The following is a 22,134-nucleotide window of genomic DNA, read 5'->3' on the forward strand; positions in this document are numbered from 1 at the left end:
CTGACAGATCTCAGGATCTATCCCCTTTAGATCTTTGTATGACCATGCAAAGACATCTTTATATCGACTGAGCGTATCGACTAGAATTTTCTCTTCCTCTTTAGTAAGGTCCATGGCAATGTATGCCGGCTTAGGATCCTCACCTGGTTCTGCTAAGTTGATGCTTCTGGTGTTTTCATGTCCATCATATGAAATTCATGGTTCTTTGGGATCTCGTTTGGGTTTTTGCACCACGATTTTCCTATCCTGAATGGTATACTTCTTATAGTGGGAAGGTGCATCGAATTTATCATCATTTGATTCCTCATTAGTTTCCATTTATGTTGTCCAAACTTCCCTCAAGGATCTCTTCAATTCATTGTATTTGACTTTGCGCTCCATTTTGGACAACTTAATCGATTTTTTGGTATTTTTCTCTTTTTTTGGTTTTTGTATGTTTGCTTTTTTTAATTTGGTTTTGGTTGAGTCAGGTTTCATGTATTTCTTTGATATCCTATCCTTGAGATAGTGAGTCTCTTCTACTAATCTTAAGTACTGCGTTTTGTCAATTAATAGAGGTACTGAGTCCTCATTGTGCTTGTTTTGTTGTTTCTGCATTTATCTCAATACTTGCATTGTCTTCGAGGGTTTTGGTTTCGAAAATCATAGTAGATAACCCGTCGATCCTTCCGTTTGATGCTTTGACTTGAGCTACTAGACAACTCGTCGTCTGCGTTATTCTCTAGCATCTTATCCGTCGAGTCTTGGAAATCTTCTTCATCCGTTTGGTGAAGGTCTCTTACAGAGATTTCGTCCACTATGCGTCGGCACTCGGCCACACCCCGTCCTTGTCAAAGACTTCTCCCTCTGTCTTCGAAGTTAGGCTGGTACCCATCATCTAGAATGGAATGATATCATACCCTTTCTCATTACAGAATTTGGTGAGGGTCACCTCGTTTACACAAACATCAAGAGTAGCTAGTATTTGTTGACATCCAAAAGGTTGGAACATCTCTTTTGGAAAAGGCTCTGGTATGTATGCCTTGTCTTGTGCAGTCCTATCAAGAATGCAATTTTCCTATCAAGCTTCTCCTCTCCACTGGTGAGCTTTGTTTTGTAGCCAAGCCGGTATTCCTCCTTCCTGGTCAGTTGTGGAATGCAAGTCTTCTCCTTGGGTTCTTTCTACGTCTCTATAGCTATGATCTATGACACTAATTTTCATAGTGACATCCTTATTCCTGAGATAAATATAGTCGTAGCCCCAATCTTGCACCATTTTGAGCTGACACATAAATGGTCTACCCAATATGATGTTGAAATTGCTACTCTCATCGAAATTCATAATAGTGAATTTGTGTTCATATGCAATTCCACAAGAGGTTACTACAATCTGCTCCAAGATACCTATGGGTCTTTCCAGATACCCATCTGCCAATTGAAGTTTCATTCTTGTCTTTCTGAGAGCAGGTGTTCCCCATTTTTTCCACATGGATTTGGTAGCTATGGCTATTCCAGCCCAGCTATCCAAGATTGCTATTGGCGTAATCTCTTTGTACTCCATTGGTAGGGTAGTATTTCCTTCTTCACCTTCACAATAATCCCCTACCTTGTTTACTGGTACTAGCTCATGTTTAGTTTGTTTCGAGGGTTGTGTCTCTAGTGTTTCGAGAAGCCTCGGGTGAAGGGATTACCAGCCCTATTTTTTCCAAATTTTCCCGACCTTGTCCCAAAGATGCGGTCTGATATGCAGTACCTCTAACAGAGTCAGTGTACAATGGATAGGGGATGACATCAGCTCGTGAAGAGTTTTAGTATCCATCATCTTAGGATTGGCTTTCTATTGAGATGGGACTTTTCTTACCTCTGATTGAGTCTCAGGATTACTAATAAATGAAGGTAAAGTCTTCAATGACTACGATTTATTGTCTTCCGATATTGTTGTGCCTGCATCGCCATACAATGATCTGATGTCATTTGGGTAGAGCTCATGCTCCAGGTGAATTTCTGGGATACGAGCTGACACAAGTGTGGAACTTCCATCTTTTCTATTCCTGATCTATTCCCATAGCTCTTGAGGCCATTGTTCTTCTCTCATTCTTCTACCTCCGGAATTGAGAGTGGTACTTCAGAATACGTTCCATTTGTTTTATTGGCTACCACCCTCGTATCCAATGGTGTTTTTTCTACAAAATTTGGTAGGTTATTCTTTTCAATTCCCTGCCCCTCTAACTCCTCAATCTTTTCTCGGATTAGTATCTCTTTTTTGGGATCCGTAGGAACTGATGGTTCTATAAGCGCTTGAGCGGCTTGGATGAGCTCCTTACACATCTTTAGCCTCTCTTTCTCATAGCCTGGATGATGGTACGTTAACCACCTATCCTCTTGGGTTTGGTCAAGCTTTAGCCTTGCCTCGTAAGCTTTCAAAATTGCGTCCAAAGGTTCGTACACCTTGTTTACCAAGACTAACCCTCCTGATGACAGATCTGATGGTTTTTTAATCTTGTTATTGCTCTTAAGGTCTCTTTCCCTTTGAAGTTGTTCCTCTGTTTTTAGCAATTTGGTTTCCAAGGCCATTTTTTCCTTTTCATCTTGTTTCGTTTTGGCTGGCTGGGAAGTTCCTTGCTGTCTCATGTGTTTGAGCTCTAGTGACTGCGTTTGGTTCTGTTTCTGATCCACTTGAGCTTGGTACAATCCCCATTTTGTTCATGGTTGCTTTTCCTTTGTTTTTGAGTTTTTTTGGACAGTGTGGAATGAGATATTCAGTCATGCATCCATCACAGAATCCAAAAAGTTTCACCTGTCCTCCTTTGTTTGGACAAACTCTAGGACAGTGGTCACCGCCACATTCATAGCATGATCCTATAGGTGGTGGAGAAGCTTGTGGAGCTCCCATCGGTTGTCCTATTCTAGGAGGGTAGCCCCTACGTTTGTAGCCCTGGTTTTCCATGAACATGAGCATATTCTCATCGACCAAATAATGGCTTTTAGTTGGCTGTGCTATGTATGAAGGCTCGGAAATTTCTTCCAGAATTATCCATGGATTATGTCCCTATGGAGCATATGCATTCCCATCAAATCCCCTCTCATAAGTATTGTCTGAATCTTCTCGATATGAGACTACTTGGACCATACTCTGATCAAAAGGTGGTTCTATGGGTTGAGAAATCCTTACCATAGCCCTATTTTCCTGGGGTAAGGGTGGTTGATGTCCCAATACACGTTGATCTTTTTCCTACCCCAATATTGCGTTATTTGGCCTCACTTGGTACCTTGGAGGGGGAGGAAGTTGTTGCCCCCCATGTGGTCCGTATTGTCTCTCTCTCTCTAACATATTTCCGAATATAGAAACATTCATGAGTTTCATGGTTTGTCCTTTTTTTTTCTGTTGCACACCATTTGAATATTCATTGTGCGTTTACTCCTGGCCTTTGTTGAAGGTTGCACCACTAGTTTGGATGATCTCCTCCACAAGTATCGCATTTTCCAGTGGGCGGTTGTCGTATGTTTGGGTTCGTTCTGTTTCCTTGGTTTATCCTCATGATCACTTCCTCGATCATTCGATCAACGTCCAGCATAGTTGGGTTTTGCCCTCCCAATTTTGTCGTGGAATCACTAGTAGTTGAAGAGGGGTATTCGTCCCTTGATCTGTGTCTTCAGTCACCCCCCCATATGCCTTGCAGTTATCTACAAGATACAACACCTCTTTTGTGACTTGCTCAAAAGTTACACATGCCTTCAAGTGCAAGTCCTTTTTGAGCGTGTCATTTTGCAATCCTTCTATGAAAAGAACTAATAGTATTTCATCCTAAGGTAGTTCTCAAGCAGGGTATCTTTCTATGTACTGCTTGAAATGAAGCGATGCTTCCTTCACTTTCTCTTTTTCCTTTTGCCTAAATGCATAGATATGGGAGATAGTGTTATGCTTGATCCCCCTTATTGAGAATTCCTCAACGAATTCTCAGAGAAGTTGCTCAATACTTGGGAATTCCAAGTTGTTTAATGGTTGGAACCAAGTCAAGGCAATACCTTCTAATGTCAACCCAAATCATATTGAGTTTGGAAATCAGTTACATGTTCCGCTCTCAACACTTGTTTGAAGATTGAAACATGGGCATACGGATCTCAAGATCCATTATACTTTTTGGGTATGCATTTTTCCACCTGAGATAGTCGCATACGTTTGGCCTTTGCAACCATTCTAACAACTCCCGGTCCACCTGGTGTGTCTTCTCTAGGTTCATAATCTCCTCTTGGTAGTAACAGTGATATCCTATCCACTATACGTTCATCAAGTCAATCTCGTGTAATAGGCGGAGGGATTCCAGTGGTGTAAGTGATGTCAAGAACAGTAATACCCCTATGTGTGTTTTTGGGACTCGTTCATGTCCATAAGAATCTTCCACCATGGTTTTCAAGGGGCTCACATTTACTGTCTCAGGTCTAGTGTGAGTAGTCGTGGTTTTATCTCTTTTGAATTTACATAGTATTGGTGGAGTGGTCCTCCAAATATGTATATCTCTCTAACTCCTTTCGATCCATTGGAGAGACTTTCCATTATGACCACCTGAATACTTCTGCCCTCCGTGTATGTGTAAATATACAAGTTTTTTTGGACTATCAATTCTTTGATGCGGGGCTCATCAAATCTGTAATAGAGTGTGTGTTCTCTATTATTGAACTTATAAAGCCCCACATATATGTTGTCTGTGTTTAGGTGATCGGTCTTATTGGTGCGTCTGAGTAATGCGTTTTGTTTCTCCATTTTGAGTGGTGCATCGGCTAGTTCACTATCTACCTTGTCCTTGGTGCCGGTCATTCCCCATATCCACAATAAAAGGGATATGAACCACCAGGTACATCACTTCCTCTTGGTCAAAATATCTATCCCCGTCATAATCAACATCTACAAGGTCTTTGAACTCGCTAGGCTTATTTGCCAACTTAACACAGTAGCGGTCCATTCCATCCTTATAGATTTTGGTCTTAAGCACATTTTCAAATTGAAACTTCAAATACAACAATTTTACATCAGATGTAGGCTGAGAAGGACCTGCACCCATCGAAGATGTTCCCTTAGGGTTTGACTTGTTAGAATCTTTAGTCATGTGGCTGTATGATCTCTCAAATGAAGTGTAAGAGAAACTCTCCTCTAAAATGGGTTCCAAAGGCGGTAGTGGTCTTTGATTTACACTTTGTTCCGTCGAGTGATTACTCCCTTGATCAAAGACGATGGGGTTCCTATTCTGGTTCAATCTTCCTGTTCGCAAGTTCATGAAGAATTGGTAATACAAAATCCAAAGCGAGTTACCTCATTAAATAGTTTGAATCTCCCATTGATCTTGCTTGCTGGGTAGTATCTTCTAGTACCTGCAACCTGTTAAGAATTTGCTTGATAGCTGTGAGCTTACAGCCGTTCTTGTTAGTTCTTGCTTTTATTCGACAAAACTTAGCACACAATTCCCTACACAACCTCAATAATTTGGGTCCAATTTCAATTTTGAAAGAAGCACCAGGTTGCTATGGACTAGCTCTTTGTATGGTAAGTTTCTGTCTCTTCTCTGACTCAGAGGTACATGGATCGTGATCCATGTTGAGAAGCTAATTAAACTTTTGTTGCTATCATCAGATTTAACATGATTAAGAGGTCTTATGGTATCAAAAGTTTTAGAAATGAATCTCTCGATTGGAGGCTAAGTTGATTTTGTCACTTTGCATGAGCTTCTGTCAGTTCTGAGTTGTTGGAATGGTTTTTTGCATCCAATTTCAACTCTGGAAGGACCACTAGACTCTCTGTGATGCTCTCTAGCTCTGGTACCAGTTTGGTATCAATTGTTGTCAAAGAAACATGGATCACAATCCATGTACCTTTGTGTCAAAATACACTAAATTTTGTCCAACAGCTAGTCCTTGGCCTAGTGATGCTGGCTATATAGTTTTTGAATGCTTTAAAGCTTTTTAGGACAGAGAAAAGTCAGTTTTAGGGTTTATTTCAGTGGTTTCCCCCTTGATTTAATTTTTGCTCCGTTTTGCCCTCTTTTTGATATTTTCTGATAAGGTCCTTTGGGAGAAAGTGTTTCAATTGTTATCACTTCCCTGCTTGCCTTTTATCCGCTCAAAATTCCAAAAAGGTACATGGATCGCGATTCATGTTTCGCAAGATTTTGGACTAACACTTTGTGAGCTAATCACACAAGGTATGATGATGCTATTCCCCAAGGATTTGATCAGTTTTTTTCCAAGTGAGAAGCAAGATTTTGTGTCTGTTTTACGGTTTTTTGCGAACAACTCCATTTCTGATATTTTGAGCAGCTTTTTTTACTTTTTGTCTATGGCTCCTTTTGGAAAAGTTTTTCACTTAGTAATCAGAAGTACACATATCAAATCTTACTGTCAGATGTCTACCTGGAACATGGATCGCGATCCATGTTGGGAAGCATCTGTACATGAAATTTGGTTCTGTTGATTCCCTGCTTCTAGTTGATCCCAATTCTCATCCTTTTGTGAATTTGGACAAGTAAAAGTTCTGTTTTTAGTTGTTTTCCCCTTTTTTCAAGGTTTTGCTTTGCTTACCCCAATCTTTTGATTTTTTTGATCTTTTAGCACTCTATTTCTAACCAAACTCAAGGTTCTGATGCTTGAGAACCTGTTCTAAGCAAGGGAAATAGTTTCAGCACATTTTGCCTAAAAGGTACATGGATGGGGATCCATGTTGGATAGGCCATTTGAAAGTTTTTAGCACAATTTTTTTCAGTCAGTGTTTTTATCCCCTCCTTGAAAGTTTTGTTGGGTTTGGTCCAATTTTGAAGCTCTGACCATCACTTCTTCAACTCTTCAGAGTTATGGTCTTCAACACCAAAATAAGGTTTTTGACAGTTTTTCCCTCGATCCTTTTGGCCCCAAATGATGGTGTAATTTGTTTCCTAACCTACTCCTATAAACTGAAATGAATCTGCAAACATAACTGAATGTAACAGTACAAAAATAACAACAAAGTGTATGGTGGAACAGCCCTTTCCAAGCATGTGAAAAATCAAAGAACGAAATACTATCTTGTACTTCACTCATAACTTTATTTTCTCTTAAGGAATAGCACTGGCTAGTCACGGACTCCAGTCTCTATCAAGCACTAAACCTACGTCTAGCTGCTTCACAGTCTATGTGTAAGCAGAACGGGTATCAAAAGCTTGAAGGGAGATTTTTATTTATTTTTTTATACACTGAGTCACTCACCACCTAAGGATCGGTTTCCTCGGCAGCGGCGCCAATGTTAGCGGGTCGCCGCGACGGACGTCTGCAGCATAGCTCTTTTGTACTAACATAATGTCAATATGCAAGGAAGCGACTCGGGATGGGGCACGGAGACTTAATGAGTGTCAATCTCACCAAAGTGAACTCAGGGGCTACTCGTTCTACGACAAAAGAAAATCAACCACTTCCTAGTCAGACAATCAGTATGCGTCCAATCTCACTACTCTACGTCATCACGCCTTTTCGGCATCCAAACGAATTTGGAATGCCACGAAACTTAAGTAGAGGTATCACAACACATAAGGGCTCAATCCTACCAAGTTTTGTCACCATCTGGGAAGGTACATAAATCACAATCCATCACAAAAGATGTGCAGAAAACTGAAACAGAAGTACTTGGAAAGGTCTTCCTTAAGCATAGAAACACTTATCCATGGTCAAAACATCAAAAAATAACCATTTTAACCTCCAAATCAATGCATTTAGCTCACAAACAATGCGTCATGAACCACAACAGAATTGGAAATGATTACACTTAGGTTGTAGAGAAAGAGACAAGGAACGCATTGTGCTATTCGGAAACGAATTTTGATTACCAGCTTAGGAGAAAAGAAGATTACAAGTTGTAGCAGGAAGAGGCCTCCATAGTGCACGTTTTTTATTCTTCAAGCTAATGATAATTCTCCCCTCAAAACTAAGGGTTTTGACCTTAAAAGTTAAAGGGGCTTTCCCACGACCATCCGGCCTCTTACAAGGGTGTAGACTCAGAGAAGTAAAGAGGGTATTGTCTAATTACATCATGGTTACAACTTATTTTACATTGAATTACATGGCTTTCTTTGAAAAAATAGAGTGTTTATAGGGTTTGGTGTGCATACGCATGTATATGCCTGTATCCACCAAACACCGATGAGGTGAGGCCAAATGATTTTACCAGTTTCTAGCCATGTTGGTTGGCGGGCCCGACAAGGTCAAGAAGCAACAAGGCCTTGGTAGCTCAAAGTCGGGGACTGGAGCTCCCAATGGTTTTTTTACGGCTCGATCATCCGACCCTTGGACATCAAACTGCACGGGATTGGCGTTGCTAGGGAAATTGATATTGGGTGGTGAAGTTTCTAAGAATATTGGAGGGCTTTGAGAACCAAACTCGTGAGCCGTGCCACATGGTGCATGATTAAACCCACATGACAAACCAAGGAAGGATGAGCCAAGGTATTTGTGTTGGATCATGCCTAGTCTTAAGGCATCACAAAAAAGGGGTGACCCCTTACAAGCTCAGTGTCCATGGCATCTAGTGGGGCTTGGTTCTGCGCACACTCTGGGCAGCGACGGCTGGCGGTTTTTGTGAGGCAGGAGGCGGCACAATGGTGCGTCGACCCAGTTGGTGGTCCTGGCAGTCGTTGTTGGCCGATTGTGACATTTGTTGTCTGCTAGTGTGGCACCCTCGTGGTAGTGTGGTTCCTGCGCCCCATGTGGGCAAAGCTTTTTGAGGAGAAGGCTGGGAGCACCAACCGTGCCATGGGTGCCCCAGATAAATGGTGGTTCATGCTAAGCCTGGGGCTCAAGAGAGCTGTGCCAAAATTAGCGAAAGGGCTTGTAACACACCATGCAAGGGCTAATAATAGGGAGGGCAAAAAGTAGAGAAAGGAGGTGTCACACGCCCATAAGGGCCAATTTTTAAGAGTTTTGGACAGGTTTTTGGGGGGACATTTTTGAGAGATAGAAGGCAAGAAGAAGGAGAATGGGAGCTTCTCGAGCACTCAAAGGGGAGGTTTTTTGGTACAGAGCTTAAGAAGAAGCCTCCAATGGCAGAGCAGACAAGGTCTCGAAGCCTTTTCGAGCCGAGGAAGACCTTCAATGCTCTCTTGCTTGTGTTCTCAATCATTCCGAGGTGGCATAGACATCTTCTACACTCCTTGTTGCTCGTCGTGTGGAGATGACTAAGTCGTGTGATAGCATGGACTTCTTTGAGTTGTAATAGTTGTTTTTTTGCCATTAATTGAAGGGAACCATAGCCGATTTTGGTGTCACCACCTTCCCCTATTTCCCCCTTCTCGTCTTTGCTCTATCTTTACTATTTGGTGCTGGTTTGAGAAGTGTGTGCCTCTCCGGACTTGTGGTGTGAGTGAGAGAGAAAGAGAGAGCGGTTTGTGTTGTGTGGGAGTTGTCAGCAGGCAAGGTTAGTGCAAGGGCTGTGTTTATACGATCGTGTGCATGATTTGTAGGCAAATTGTTGAGTTTCGAAGGTGAACTCGAGTGGATCAGGGTGCAGTGATAATCTTGGGCTATAGAGAAGCATGTTATTTGTGTGTCAGGTGTGTTCCCCTTACCCCCCATTCATCTTCTCGTGCCCGCACTGAGGAGCATCTGATTGCTCTTCGGGTTTGATCAAAGAAGCGTTGGTTCATCAAGGAGAGATGGCAGCAAGAGTCTATGGTCCGATTTTCACTAGAGAAGAAGATTCAAGGGAGTGGATAGCCGAGTTTGAGTTATATATGTTGTTGCTCCATATGCCTACGGAGGATAACAAGATGCGGACGATTCCACTGCTGATGCGAGGAAGGGCAAAGACTTGGTTTATGCTTTGGAGAGCAAACTAAGATTTATGTGGCCAGCTTTGTGGACTCGATTTCTGCAGGACTTTTGAAAAGAGGCATTTGAAAAGTTGATTTAGATGCAAGATTGAAGAATTTGAAGCAGTACGTCAACAAAGAATTTGTGGTTTTTCTTGCCCATTTTGAAGAGCAGTGGAGGGATTTTGCAGTTGCCATACATTTGGCAATTGGCAAGTGGCGGTGAGTACTTCAAGTTGGAGAAGCTCATGGCATGTTTGCATCCCAAGGTTCGAAAAAAAGTGGATTTTGACAGCCCGAAAAATTACAACAGGGTTGTTGCTATTGCAGAGGCCAAAAGCAGGAAAATCAAGAATAAGATCGAGCAAGGTGCATTGGGGTACAAGTTGGTGGTCCCGAACCCTGCTCCAACTCCGAGGGAGGAAGCTCTAGCGGATAACCAAGGGAGCCGAGGGTCGATAGCAATTCCTCAACGATGGGTACATACAATTCAAGATTTAAGTGAGCGAATGCAAGAGTTGCGCTTGAGTGTAAGGGACAGAGGGCAACCAAGAGCAAGAAGAGGTAGCTGCCTAGTAGGTGTTATAATTGCAAAGAAGAGGGCCATTATGATCGAGGCTGGCCTCATCCACCAAGGAAAAGAGGTGTCATGTACCCTCTATTTGGTCGAGGTAGAGGACAAGCACAATTCAATGGTCAAAGGGAGTAGCAAGCTATTAAAAATCAGGCACCACCGGTTCCACCGGGTAATGATGAAGTGCAAAGAGTTAACATTATAGGGGTTGATCGGCAGGAGGTTGATGCTATGGCCAATAAAAGTGCAAGAGGCGGGAGTGAGACTGAGACATAGCGGGAAACGAGAGCTAGGAAAGGAAAAGAGAAATTAAAGTGGAGGTTGATGTTATCGGTAGGAAGTTGATGTTATGGCCAATAAAAGTGCAAGAGGCGGGAGGGAGACCGAGACACAGCGAGAAACCAGAGCTGGGAAAGGAAGATAAAGTGGACGAGAGGAAAGAGCAGCCTGAGCCAAGTAGATGGAGACGACGACGAAAGATCAAGCAGACAGATTTTCAGCTGGGACGGGGTCACCCCGAATATGATCTGGTGAGTGATGTTCAAAACCAAAAAGCTAATATCACTTTTGGAAAGTTGCTTGCATTGAACCCCATGTTGAGGAGACAATGATTGACCATGTGCTTCCAGTGGTGGAGGTTTTGGTGGAAAGGAAGAATCATGTGTAAGCCTATGTTAATAGTGGTGTCCAAGTCTGCGTGATAACGGAGTCTGCTATGAAAGATATAGACATCAAATCTATGGTCAGGTCTAATGTTCAAATGAGAATGGCCAGCCATGCCAAAGTTCGATGTTTGGGAGCGGCCCAAGATGTGAAGGTAAAAGTTATGGCCCATGGGTGCTGAATGCCCATGCTACGTGAGATATAGTGTTGATGGAAGAAGGCTATATGGTCATTTTTGGGCCTCGCATACCCTACGATAGAAGGATAAGGTTTGGTGTGATCAAAGCCAAGGGGTTATTGTGGCGTGCAAGGCTCGTACAAGTCAAGAATGTGGGAACCCACCACGGGGCTCAAGTTCCGAAAGCAAAAAATGGGGAGGGTTGCAAGCCTCAAGGTGCCAGGTGTAAGTGTGCGAGTGGAGGCAAGAGGGCTGGCATTTTGACTGTTGACCGCATGACTTGACTAGTCAAGGGAATCCTGGCAGACCAGGGGTCCAGGACCACCAATCACGATCACAATCATCAGATCAAAGGTTCCGTTTGAAAGAAGCGGAAACGTTTGTGTCCCACTGCCTACTACTGTTACTACTATTTACTATATATTCCGTTAATCTCCCCCTCTGCATTCACACAGAAGCTCGACCCCACCCCTAACCCAAACCCTAGCCCTAACCCTAACCCTAATCCTAATCCTTACCCTGTCCCCCCATGGGCAACCTGCTCTCTTGCACAGGCCTCTCTCGCTCCCTCTCTCGCGACGATGTCGTCAAGCTTGTCCACAGTAACGGCCTTGTAGAGGAATTCTACCGCTCCGTCCGCGTCGCAGAGCTCTCTGTCGATTATCCCCAACATTCCATTTGCAACTCTGGCGATCTGCGGCAGATGCGCAGCGGCCGTCTGCGAAAGCTGTCTGAAGAGGACAGCATGGAGCTCGGGCAGATCTACTTCCTCCTGCCCTCTAAGCTCTTCGAGCTACCCCTTGCGCAGGCAGATGTTGCGGCTCTTTTCTTGAAAGCAGGGGTAGCCAGGAAAGCTAGCTACAAGGATCTGGTTGTGAGCATGCAGCAACAGGTGAAACCGTTTGCGATGCTCGAATTAGGGGAGGTCAATATGCAGCAGGAAGTGAAGGTGCCGCAGAAGCCTGATGTCAAGCTTTCAAGAGAGCTAATCCAGAAGCTCATTGAGGAGACGCGGCTGAAGCTTGAAACACAAATGAAGCTGAAGCCAGGTGCTGTGGTTAACACAAGTGCTCATGCTAGAGGCCAAGCAAGGCTCTCGGAGCTTCAGACGGCATACGCGCACCACATGCTTGCACGCAGCTGCACCAAGCTATGGCGGCCGCTCCTCGAAACTATCAAAGAGGACCCCTGCACTATGCCTTGATCTTTCCAGAGAAGATCCTAACATCAGGTAATTAAGGTTGAAATTGCAGTCCAAAGTTTTTTGCTATGCCAGGGGTATGGCATATGGTGCTACATCTCTTGAATTGCTCCCCTTGAGTAACAGGGCTTGAGGTCAAGAGTCATCCGACATAAGATCCATGAGGTCTCTCGAGATTGTCCCTCCAACGTGAAAACTTGTCTTCTCCTGGTACAGATTATTGAGCAACGGCCTCAAAGGAGCATCAAGAAATTTTCAATAGAGCTAGCTTTGTGATTTTGCGCATGCTGATCCTAATTAGCGCACACGCTTGGTTGATCAGTTGCTCACATAGCTGAACATACATAGGTGGATGGTTTCATTCAAATGACCGATCCATACAGAATTAGTTGTACAAAAACTGATTTTGTCACCATGTAATTACACATGATTACCTCGTCAATTCAGTCCATTGGCTTGAGTTGCTTCACGGTTCCTCGGACTGCAATGTTGATTTTGGCCAGTCATTGTGATGCTTGTGGAAATGCTCTAAGTTACTGCACATAGCTCAGAAAGGATGTGAGTATTTGGGGTCACTTAAGATCAACAAGATGTTTTCATTTCGCAATTTTTGGTTCCCTTAAAGAGGTGGAAACACGCAGGAATATTCAAGTAGTCCAACACAGACTACAATTTTTGGTTAAAAGACAGGCGTCTCCTACTGTGTGTGATTTGGTAACCGGTTAAATCCTCAAGAAAATGGAATTTCTAACAGAGTGAGGTCCTAATATTGCATAGGTACTTTAACCCTTGTAAATTGACATGTGCACAAGAAATTTCAAGCTAGCTATCATGCCTACTGTACAAATGTTGACGGAGCCTTGTACTATTTTGGTTGTGCATGGGGGATCCGATGTGTCACTCTTGCGTGGTTACAGGGTCTTTGATTCACAACCTGCTTCGTCAAGAGGCTCTTATGGGGACGAAATTCTTTTGATGTCCCCGGAGATGGCTGCTCACAATGCATTCTTTGCGTTTTGTAATCATCTGATGCATGTGAACAAGGCAATCCTGGCAGATTTCTTTGAGTCTTCATGACTTCTGAGTAGCTTTAGGGAGTACGACACGGAATGAGAATGCAGCTCTGCTTTCTTGTACTGCACATCAACCTAAACCAAAATGCTATAATTTAGCACTGTGAGGCTTTGAATAGTATAATCATTGAGCGACTGCTCTATGCAAGGCATCTTAATGTCTGAACAAAAGCTTGCTCATGGATTAGACTACACCCTAAGAAGATTGTTTGGTGGAAGAGTCAATTTCAGATTGTAGTCTAAAATTGAGAGAGAAATTATCATTACTTCTTGAGGCCATCATTTGAATGGCCATTCGAAGGAGGAGAGAGAGAGAGAGAGAGAGAGAGAGAGAGAGAGAGAGTTCTGCCTCTGCCCTCAGCTGCATGCGGCTCATCACAACAGCGACTCTGCCTGGAAACCTTCGTCTGCAACATTGCGCTCACAATAGGCACCCTCCCGGGGCCTTACGTGCATTCTGCCTCTTCCGCCTCTGCCCTCAGCTGCATGCGGCTCATGCCTCTGCCTGCATCATTGCGCTCACTAAAGGCACTGCCAGTCTCGCAAATTTCACGCCCTGCAGACCACATCAGGCCTTACCACACACCTGTCAATTGAGCCGAGGCTCATGAGAGAGAGAGAGAGAGAGAGAGAGAGAGAGAGATTCAGTTTCATGAGCAGCGCATGGTCTCCTTGGCCAACACCCTGCACACCCTACAAACACCACCTTCCCTCTCTCACGTCTCGTGTCCATGCAACAATAACTTGAGCGGGAGCGAGGACGATCACATATACATATAGGTGGGAGAAGTCGGCAAGAGAGAGAGAGAGAGAGAGAGAGAGAGAGAAATTTCAAATAGAGAGTGAAAAAGAACCACATGCCAACCTCTCTCCTTACCTCGAGGCCGCGACCACCCTCGTCACTATATGGCACGGTTCTAGGCCAGAGGGGATCTATGGCCCAAGTTTGAGGGCGTGAGGCGGCTTTAATCTCGGCCGTCGGATCATGCAGTGAACTGGGGGTGAACTAGGGGTGAACTCGGGGCAAAAATGGCGCCCCAAGTTCACTCATAGTTCACCCCCCTAGTTCACCTGCCTCGCGGGATGTGGGTCGAACCTGGAACGTCTCGGTTGCCACACGAATGCTCTACTACCACACTAGCGCGCGTCGATGTCCATGTTGGCATGACACATGATCACACCCTAGTTTAGGCGCCCCTAGTTCACCCTCAGTTCACCCACCCCTAGCTTATCCGCCCCTAGTTCACCGTTAGTTCACCCTCAGGTCACCCCTAGTTCACCCCTAGTTCACTTTGTGAACCGATGGCGGAGATTAAAGCCGCCTCGCGCCCCCAAATTTGGGCCCTAGATCCCCTCTGGCCTAGAACCGTGCCATATAGTGACGAGGCGCAACCACCGCTCTCGAGTCTCAAGTCTTGTTTCGATTTTCAAAAGGTATCGACTACACCTTTGCCTCTTCAAGGACTTTTCTAAAATCGTTCACACATATTACATCTACACAACCATAGCGGGTTGCGCGAAAAGAAATTCGTGAAGTAAAGAGATACACACACACATGGCTGATTGTACAGAATTTTGAGAAATGCGTCGACAAGCTAACGTGGCAGTAGCGTACGGAATCCCGTAGTACGGACATCAATACGGACGCTCCGCTTATTGCGTTGACAGGTCGTACGAATTTTTGAAAATTATACTAGCTAGCTTTTGGGCAATATGCTTTAATTTTACAAACTTTTGAGTTTAATAAGCTTCTGAGTTAAACTTTTGGGGCAACCCTTGTACCAATAAATAGGTCTGTTGGGCCTCATTACTCATAGCATCTGGATGCAAAGCCTGAGTGTGAGTTGCTAGGGACTTACTTGTACTTTGCACACATATTAATATAAAAAGAAATACCGAAAGGGACGCTAGTCTTTGGGACCAATACCTCTTGGCACGGAACTACGTCGGGTCGTGTTGTCTTTTTTGAACTGTTCCAAAATGAATCTCTACTGTGTCATGGTAGAATCTTGACTTGGGGTGTCCAAGTTTGTTACAGTGGTATCAAAGCGCGGTCGATTTCTTTTCTACCAGGAAATCCGATCCTTTTCTTGTGACACCTAGGGATTCCAACAAGAATCAATCGACTTCTTATGCATCTGCGAATGCGAGAGGAGATCACAAAGAAGATTTTTATGATTTAACAGAGGAAGAGTACGGGCCACCTCGGCCTACTAAGTACAACTTCAAGAGATGGAACGTCGACAACAGGTTGATGAGTGCACAAAGCAGATGATTAAATTTGCAAAGGATCCTTAGTTTGCATAATTTTTGTCTCAACAGTCCATCACAAAAGTTCACACCCAGTGGGAGAAAGCCACAGAATCACCCATCAACCGGCAATCAAGAAACCTCCTTCTCCGAGGATGTTTACAGAGCAAGGATTACAAGAGTTGGTTCAGACAGAGATCAGTCGGCTTTTGGACGCGAACAATCAATCCAAAAAGCAAGTGAAAAAGCACAAGAAGGGGTTTGAGTACCCTGGTTATTTGGGCCGTCAATCTTCTTTTGCATCTGCAAGAAAACAGAAGAAGCTTGTACGATTTGAAGGACTACCCAGTTCTTCTTCTTCCTCTTCTTCTTCTGACAGTTCTTCTAGCTCTTCTAACTCGAGCAAGGAGGACAGAAAAGGCAAAAAGCGAGGCAAAAAGCAAAGCTTCGAAAAGGGCAAGAAAATGGCAAAGAAACCCAGATTTCACCAAGTTTTTGACAGTTCTACAGAGGAGTCATCCTCTAACAGTTCGAACTCCGAAAGTCATATGTTTTATGCAAAGAAGAAGCATTTTTACACAACCAACCAATATGACTTCCTTGAAGACAAAAGCAAGAAAGTAAAAGAATTCAAAGAAGTTGGACAGTCGATTAGATTTGAATCCTTTTCTGGGTTTTGAGATGCTCCGAGGGCTTTGGCCTTCGTTCAACAGTTTGACATCGCCTTCTTTGGAGGGCACTACTCAGAGCACTTTAAGATTAGGAAGGCTACATCTTTCTTTAAAGGAAATGCTCGAACATGGTGGTCCACTCTTCTTCTTAGGAAGGAAGCTCCAATCAAGTGGTTGAAATTCAAAAGGCTCTTTATTTCTTCTTGGCTGACTCGGGAGTCTGAACGAGATATATGAACCGCTTGGAATCATCTTCGGATGACCAAGGGAGATTCTTTGGACGCTTATTGCGAGAGATTTTGGAACTCTTTTCCACCAACCTCTTCATTTAAGAAGGTCTCTTTTAAGGAACAGATTGAGCGGTTTTGTTGCGGACTCCCTACAGAGATCCGAGACTACTGCTTGGAACAAAATTCGAATTCTATTCAAGAATTGATGGGTCATGCGAAACTGGGTTTTGCGATACATTCGAGAAATTTGACTTACATCACTAATGAGATCTTGACTTAGAGAACCCGACATACCTCTAACAATGAAAGTAGAAAGAGAAAGAGTTCCCAAGAAAAGAAAGTTAAGGAAACACGACATCGGCTCACTCTTCGAGAGAGGGCCAATTACATCAAAGAAGGGAAGAATTTTGGTTGCGGGGAACATGGGCACGTCTTCGCAAAGTGACCCAAAAAGGCACATCAAGAACAAAGTAAAGACATGCCAAAGAGTTTGAGAGCAGCAGAGGAACGTGGCAGAAAAGGCAAGATGAAAGCAGGATTGGTACCAGATTGCATGGGTATTGACCCAAGCATGATTGATGAAAGTACAGAACTTTGCCGAGCTTGGGGCAAAGTGAAAGATCAAGAAGCCCTGATTTTCTTTGATGGAGGAGCCAAGGCCAACTTCATTTCAACCGAATTAGTGGCGCGGCTCAAGATTACACCAGATAGGATGGGACCACCAGCAGCGGCAGTTCTATTGGCACCCGGACGCGACATAGCCATTACACCTGTCATTGGCAAACTTCGGTTGCATTGTCAGGGGTATTTGGGGCACGATGACTTTTACATAATGCCCTTGGAAGGTTGTGACGTCCTTCTAGGAGTCCCTTGGTACCATAAGAACAACGCCGTGGTCGATTATCGGGCAAAGAAAGCGACTTTGACAAATGAAAAGGACCGAATGATTGTACTTGATATAAAACTGAAGGGCAAGTCTGTCCCTATTGTATCGGCTTCGGCCGTTTCCAAATTAATGAAATTCAGTCTCTTTGTTTACTTGATCTACTTAAAAGAGTTAAATGATGAACACAGCACGAACATGTCTGAACTTGATAGAGAACGCCAAGATTTTCTCCACACTCAAGGTGTCCTTGGAAGGTTGTGACGTCCTCCTAGGAGTCCCTTGGTACCATAAGAACAACGCCGTGGTTGATTATCGGGCAAAGAAAGCGACTTTGACAAATGAAAAGGGCCGAAAAATTGTACTTGAGATAAAACTGAAGGGCGAGTCTGTCCCTATTGTATCGGCTTCGGCCATTTCCAAATTAATGAAATTCAGTCTCTTTGTTTACTCGATCTACTTAAAAGAGTTAAATGATGAACACAGAACGAACATGTCTGAACTTGATAGAGAACGCCAAGATTTTCTCCACACGCCGATTTCTTCTCTGAGGGCCTACTAGGCGAGTTTCTTCCATATCAACCTAAGGATCATACCACTGATCTGATACCTAGAAGCACACCACCGAATTGGCCACCTTACCGTGTTAGCCGAGCCCAGAATGAAGAGATTATGGACCAAGTGAAAGACCTTTTGGAAAAGGGTCTTATCCAGCTGAGTACTTCACCCTACTTCTCTCTGGTGTGTTGGTTTTAAAGAAAGATGGATCTTGGAAAATGTGCATTGATTACAGAGCTCTCAATAAAATCACCATCAAGAACAGGTTTCTGATTCCAAGGATTGATGATATTCTTGACCAACTTTAGGGATCCTCTTGTTTCAGCAAGATTGATTTGAAAAGCGGATATCATCAGATTAGAATCGCATCGGGAGATGTCTACAAGACAGCCTTTCCGACAAGCTTTGGTTTGTATGAATTTTTGGTGATTCCTTTTGGCCTTACCAATGCTCCATCGACTTTCAACTGAGCACCATATCTGTGGTCATAAACCATACAATGGTGGCTTCCCGAATCAATTTCCAACAAGGGGCTGAGAGAAATCTTAAGCACACTGAACACAAGGACTGTAATGAGCCTAAGGGGAAGGAAAATGTTCAAAAGTCTCCCAAAGGTAGCACCAAAAACAACAAAGCCAGGGAGAAGGGAGTTTACAAACGTAAAAATAAACTCTCTCCTAAAGATCTAGAGCGTTATCAAATAGATAACCATTGTTTCAAGTGCGGGGAGCAAGGGCATGCCTATCGTGCTTGCCCCAACAAGAAAACACGTAATGAGTCTCCTAGAGCTACCTTGGTCAAAATTCAAGAAGAGGATTCTCATCACAAAGGATCTCCTCTATGCCATGCTTGGGGAAATGTAAGAGAACATGATGCTTTTATTCTCTTTGACCCTGGTTCTACTCACAATTTCATATCCACAGAGTTGGCCACCAAGCTAGGCATCCAAGCCTATGAGATGGGAGATGTCCTACCTGCCAAATGGTGATTTCAAGGGGAAGAAGCCGCACTCACTCCCTTAATTGGGAAATTGCGGCTCCATGTCCAAAGCTATGTGGACAAGTAGGATATTTTCATCTCTCCTCTCAAGCATGAGGATGTAATCCTAGGGGCACCATGGTTTGATCGTATGGCTGCCAATGTTAAATTCCCTGAAAGGAAAATCTACTTTAGGTTCAGGGAAAAAGATATGTACATGCTAAGGAGTTGTGTAGTACCATACCTCTTGTACATAAGCAAGCTTTCAATGAGTCAATAAAGAGCTCTATTTCTGTGTATATGATTTTTGCTAAAGATTCTCAAAATGAACCTAATGCTTTAGCAAAAAAAATATAAATAATAAAAAGGAATCAGAGTTATCCAATTTCCTCAAGGGGTTCCAAGATGTTTTTATCGACGATATTCCTTGTGAACTACCTTCCAAACAAGGCAATGAAGACCATGTAATTGAACTTCTTTCGAGAAGTTCACTGCCTAATAAACCTCCTTATAGAGTTTCTCAAGCTCAACAAGAGGATATTATGTGGCAAGTGCATGAGTTAGTTGAGAAGGACATAATAAGGCCTAGCTCATCTCCATTTTGTTCACCAGTGTTATCAGTGCAAAAGAAACATGGCACATATCATATGTGTGTCAACTATAGAGCACTAAATAGGATCACTATCAAGAATAGGTTTCCCGTTCCATGGGTAGAAGACCTTTTTGATAAGCTACAAGGATCTACCTACTTCAATAGGATTGACCTAAAAAGTGGCTACCATCAAATAAGGATAGTTGATCAAGACATTGTAAAGACCGCATTTTGCACTACATTTGGTCTTTACAAGTACATTGTCATGTCTTTTGGCTTGACCAATGCACCAGCCACATTTAACCGCTTGATGGAGAAGCTATTTAAGCCTCACCGAACCTCTATTGGAGCATTCTTTGATGATATAACCATCTACTCTAATTCATTTAGACGAACACAAGCAACACCTCCAGGTAGTATTTCAAGTTTTACGAGAGAATAAACTTTATATTAATCGAAAGAAAAGTGAATTGTTCTTACAAAAGATTCACTATTTAGGTCACATTATCTCTCAAGATGGCATCCAAATGGATCCATCAAAGCTAGAGGTAGCAAAAGGATGGCCCAATCCAAGGAATCTACATGAACTAAGAAGCTTTATAGGTATGTGTGCATACTATAGATGCTTCGTAGAAAAGTTTTCACAAATCGCGGGACCATTACATGACCTAATAAGGAAAAACTTTAGGTATATATGGTCCACCAAGGAGAACAATGCTTTTGAAAAGCTTAAAGAGAAGCTTATCTCTCAACCTGTGCTGACACTGTCGGATCTCTCAAAGCCATTTCAGGTCCAATGTGATGCTTGTGGTGATTGCATTGGAGCTGTATTGCTCCAAGAAGGGCATGCCATAGCCTATGAAAGTCAATGGCTTGATCCTGTTGAGCAAGCTCGAGGTATATATGAGAAGGAAATCTTAGCAGTTCTACATGCTCTAGACTCATGGAAGCACTATTTATTGGGGACTCCTTTTATTCTACAAACAGATCACCAAAGCCTTAAGTACTTAATGACGTAGACCAAGCTCTCCGACAAAGAAATGAGGTGGGAAAATTTCCTTTCGCAATTTCATTTTCATATTGCTCACATTGCTGGCAAGCATAATCAAGTAGCCGATGCACTCTCAAGACGAGCGAGAGTGAATGTAGTTTCCATAGCAACTCATAACGATCTATCTTCTATGATAGATGAGTATGCTATTGATCCCGATTTTAGAGATGTGAGCCCTTGCACTAGGGAAAAAAGAAGAACCATTTACCCTACAAGATGGTTATCTTCTCTATGGAAATAGACTATGTGTTACTAACTCACTATGTGAGAAAGTAATGTATGAATCTCATGCTCCTCCTTATGCTTTCTATTGGCGTTCTATGAAAACAAACATACAAGAGTATGTTTCAAAATGTGTGGTATGCCAAAAGACAAAGTTTTATAGAGGGAAGAAACTTGGATTGCTTTAACGTTTTCTAATCCCTAATTCACCATGGGAGAGCATATCCATGGATTTTATCTTTGGATTTCCCAAGTGTGTCCATGGGAATACATGAATATGGACAATAGTATAAAATTATAGCAAACAAGCACATTTCATACCTATCAAAAAGACTATCAGAGCCCATCAAATGGAAACCCTCTTTATATCACAAATATTCAAGTACCACGGCTTGCCAATGTCCATATTGTGTTGGATAGAGATCCTAGAATGACCAGTAATTTTTAGAAGGGTCTCGTTGAGAATTTAGGTACAAGGCTAAACTTCTCTTCGGACTATCATCCTCAAACAGATGGCCAAAGTGAAAGCTAACCTAACCATTCTTGATCTACTAAAAGCTTATGTCACATAAGTAGATCAAAAGTCCCAATGGGAGAAGTACTTACCCTTAGTGGAGTACGCTTACAATAACATTGTACATACTTCCACGAAAAAAGCACTTATTAAGGTGATAGAGGGAAGATCAAAAAGTCCCTTGCTACTCAAGGTACATGGGAAGATCTTCGCTGCAGATGAATATAGCCGAGACATGCAAGAATCATACCAAAAGATTAAGGATGCTATATCCATCTCAGCAAAGGAAAAAGGCTATTGCTAATAAGCACAGAAGAGCCCTAGCCTTTAAGCAAATGATTGGGTCTTGCTTAAGTTTCCCAAGGCTTGATTAAGGCATACAATGGTCAAGAATTCTACGGGACACCAAAAGTACTATGCTAAGTTATCAAAAAGGTACTACGATCCCTTCCTGATCCTTAGACCAATCAATGAGATGGCCTATTAACTCAAGTTGCCCAGCCATTGGATCATACACAATGCTTTTCACGTGAGACTACTAAAGCCTTACAAAGGAGAGCCACCTCAAGAAGCAATTATTGAAGACCCACTGGAGATTGAGGACCAAGAAGAGGTGCTGCAGCCCAAGTCCATTCTCCAACACAAAGACAAGGTATACGAGGCGGTAAGACTATCCAACCATATCTTTTCAAGTTT

General features: G+C 43.0%; 1 protein-coding gene across 1 annotated transcript; it reads left to right on the forward strand.

Annotated features, from left to right (window-relative positions):
* The first annotated feature begins 11,653 nt into the window (after positions 1-11,653).
* On the forward strand, positions 11,654-12,890 carry LOC147450168 (uncharacterized). The gene is made up of 2 exons (XM_086520666.1): positions 11,654-12,446; positions 12,543-12,890. The coding sequence occupies exon 1, from the start codon at positions 11,745-11,747 to the stop codon at positions 12,417-12,419; it is 675 nt and encodes a 224-aa protein (XP_086376792.1). The 5' UTR covers positions 11,654-11,744; the 3' UTR covers positions 12,420-12,446; positions 12,543-12,890.
* Positions 12,891-22,134: the final 9,244 nt, after the last annotated feature.

Source organism: Adiantum capillus-veneris, chromosome 9 (assembly GCF_014529385.1).
Source record: "Adiantum capillus-veneris isolate H3 chromosome 9, ASM1452938v2, whole genome shotgun sequence".
NCBI lineage: Eukaryota > Viridiplantae > Streptophyta > Polypodiopsida > Polypodiales > Pteridaceae > Adiantum > Adiantum capillus-veneris.

Bases quoted from the DNA above. Each gene is read 5' to 3' on its own strand.
- LOC147450168 (XM_086520666.1), top strand. From the start codon at position 11,745: ATGGGCAACCTGCTCTCTTGCACAGGCCTCTCTCGCTCCCTCTCTCGC.